At 42.7% G+C, this 2753-nt stretch overlaps 1 protein-coding gene across 1 annotated transcript; it reads left to right on the forward strand.

Moving 5' to 3' along the window:
• The first annotated feature begins 1564 nt into the window (after positions 1–1564).
• LOC136847520 (uncharacterized) lies at positions 1565–2602 on the forward strand. Its single transcript, XM_067119261.1, has 2 exons — positions 1565–2083; positions 2246–2602. Exons 1-2 carry the CDS (start codon positions 1565–1567, stop codon positions 2600–2602), a joined length of 876 nt encoding a protein of 291 aa, XP_066975362.1.
• The last annotated feature ends 151 nt before the right edge of the window (positions 2603–2753 follow it).

Here is a 2753-nt window from a genome sequence, read left to right on the forward strand (position 1 = left end):
CCTTTAGAAGCTTAATAAGAAAAGACGCAGTAAAGCTATTTTACCGAAACTGGAATTTTGATATGAAAATTATCCTTAGATTTTTCATGCATTTTATATACCAAAAGAACTAAAAATGAAAAAAAGACGTTACCCCTTATCATTTCTCTAACACTTTTTAAAATGTATATGCATATAAATACAGTGTATATATATATATATATATATATATATATATATATATATATATGTGTGTGTGTGTGTGTGTATACATATATTACTCGTATTAGGCTTCAATAAGACTGGATGGTCAGATTCCAGATTCTTTAATTCTAATTAAAGGATCTGGAATCTAAACCATCAGTCTTATTGAAGTAATAAATAATATATATATATATATATATATATATATATATATATATATATATATATATATATATGTATGTATGTATGTATGTATGTATGTATGTATGGATGTATGTATGTATGTATGTATGTATGTATGTATGTATGTATGTATGTATGTATGTATGTATGTATGCAAAAGAGCGAACCAAGAAGCCACAATCTTCATAAAAAGTAATATCTCGATCGAAACGCTTTTATCCAGACGCGAATCATCTGTTACCGATCAGGTGTGGCGGGGTTTATCAGAGGGCCGAAGGGAAGGTGTGTACCTGGGCGAGATTTATGTGTGGGCCAATTTGCTTTTATGAGGGGAGCTTTTGGCGGTCATTTATCCCTCTAATAGCCGTCGGTCCATCAGCCATCGCCGCCTCAATGAGTTATCCGGTCATCGGTTAAATAAATTACTCCCTGACAGTTATCCTTTTCGAGGGAGGTTATCGCTTGCTGGATAATAACTCGCGAAAGATATTGCTTTTGGTATTATTAGGTGCTTGGGCTTCCCAGGCAAGCTCTCGCGCTCTCCTCGGCTTCGAATATTTCTTCTGTGATGCTTATTTTACTGCGACATTATCCAAAACCAAGCTCAGTCGTATCAGCGTGCAATCGGTATCCGGAGCCAAGCTCAATTTCATCAGCATGCAGATGGTGTGGCTCCTGGTATCCTAAAAAAAAAAGCTTAGCAACATCTATATGCAATTGGTATTTAAACCAAACTCAGCATCAAATCAACCTCAGAGTACAACCAATTCCAGGGCCAAATTTAGCTATTACCACCATGCACTCCATATTCCAAGAGCCAACTCTATAGAACCAGAATGCAGTGAGTAACAGGAGCCAACCTAAGCATGTGAAACCCAGCCATATTAGGAGTCAACCTCATCAGTATATAAATGGAGCCATAACAGGAGCCAACCTCGTCGGTATAAGAGCCAGCCTTAGCAGTGCAAAGACTCAGTTGGTATCAGGAGCCAACCTCAGCAGTATGAAAACTCAGTCGGTATCAGGAACCAACCTCAGCAGTATGAAAACTCAGTCGGTATCAGGAGCCAACCTCAGCAGTACGAACGCTCAATAAGTATCAGGAGTCAACATCAGCAGTAAGGAAACTCAGTCGGTATTAGGAGCCAACCTCAGCAGTACGAAAACTTGGCCGGTACCAGGAGCCAAGCTCAGCAGTATGAAGGCTCAGTTGGTATCAGGAGCCAACCTCAGCAATACGAAGACTCATTTGGTATCAGGAGCCAACCTCAGCAGTATGAAGACTCAGTTGGTATCAGGAACAACCTCAGAAGTACGAAGACTCAGTTGGTATCAGGAGACAACCTCAGCAGTACGAAAACTCAGTCGGTATCAGGAACTAACCTCAGCAGCACAAAAACTCGGTAGGTTTCAGGAGCCAACCTCAGTAGTAAGAAAACTTAGTCAGTTCAGGAACGAACCTCAGCAGTACGAAGAGTCAGTCGGTATCAAGAGCCAACCTCAGCAGTACGAAAACTCGATAGGTATCAGGAGCCAACCTCAGCGGTACGAAGACTCAGTCAGTATCCAGAGCCAACCTCAGCAGTACAAAAACTCAGTCGGTATCAGGAGCCAGCCTCAGGAGTTCGAGAACTCAGTCAGTATTAGGAGCCAACCTCAGCAGTATGAAAATGCAGCAGTATCAGGAGCCAATCTCAACAGCTTCAAAATGCAGCTTGTATCAACAGCCAAACTCAGCTAGCATTTGCATGCACCATGTATCAAGGACAACCTCAGCAGCAATAAAATGCAGCTAGTCTCAGAAGCCAACCTCAGGAGCAAGAAAATGCGGTTAAATCAGGAGCTAACCTCAGCTGTATAAGGATACAACTGGTATCAGAGGCCAACCTCACTGGCATCAAAATACAGCCGGTATCAGGAACCAACCTCAGCAAGGTTAAAATACAGTTATCGGGAACCAGCCTCAGCAGCATCCAAATGCAGCTGGTCTCATAAGCTAATCTCAGCAGCCTCCAAATGCAGCTGGTCTTATAAGCAACCCTCAGCAGCATCAAAATGCAGCTGTATCAGGCGCCAACCTCAGCAGCATCAAAATGCAACGGGTCTCAGACGCCAACCTCAGCAGTACGACAACACAGCTGGTCTTAGGAGCCACCCTCAGCAGCATCAAAATGCAGTCGTATCAGAGGCCAACCTAAGCAGCATCAGAATGCAAGCAGCAGGTATCTGCAGGTGAAATCTCGAAAGTTCAGTAAACACACACTTCCGCCTGCTACGCGTTCACCAAAGACAAAGCCCGAATTAATATTCCTCGGTTCCTCCACTTTACGTAAGAGGCCCTCTCAAGGCCACAACAGCCGTTACTCGCGGGGACTAACATATTGTCG

Source organism: Macrobrachium rosenbergii, chromosome 16, assembly GCF_040412425.1.
Source record: "Macrobrachium rosenbergii isolate ZJJX-2024 chromosome 16, ASM4041242v1, whole genome shotgun sequence".
In the NCBI taxonomy this organism is placed as follows: Eukaryota; Metazoa; Arthropoda; class Malacostraca; order Decapoda; family Palaemonidae; genus Macrobrachium; species Macrobrachium rosenbergii.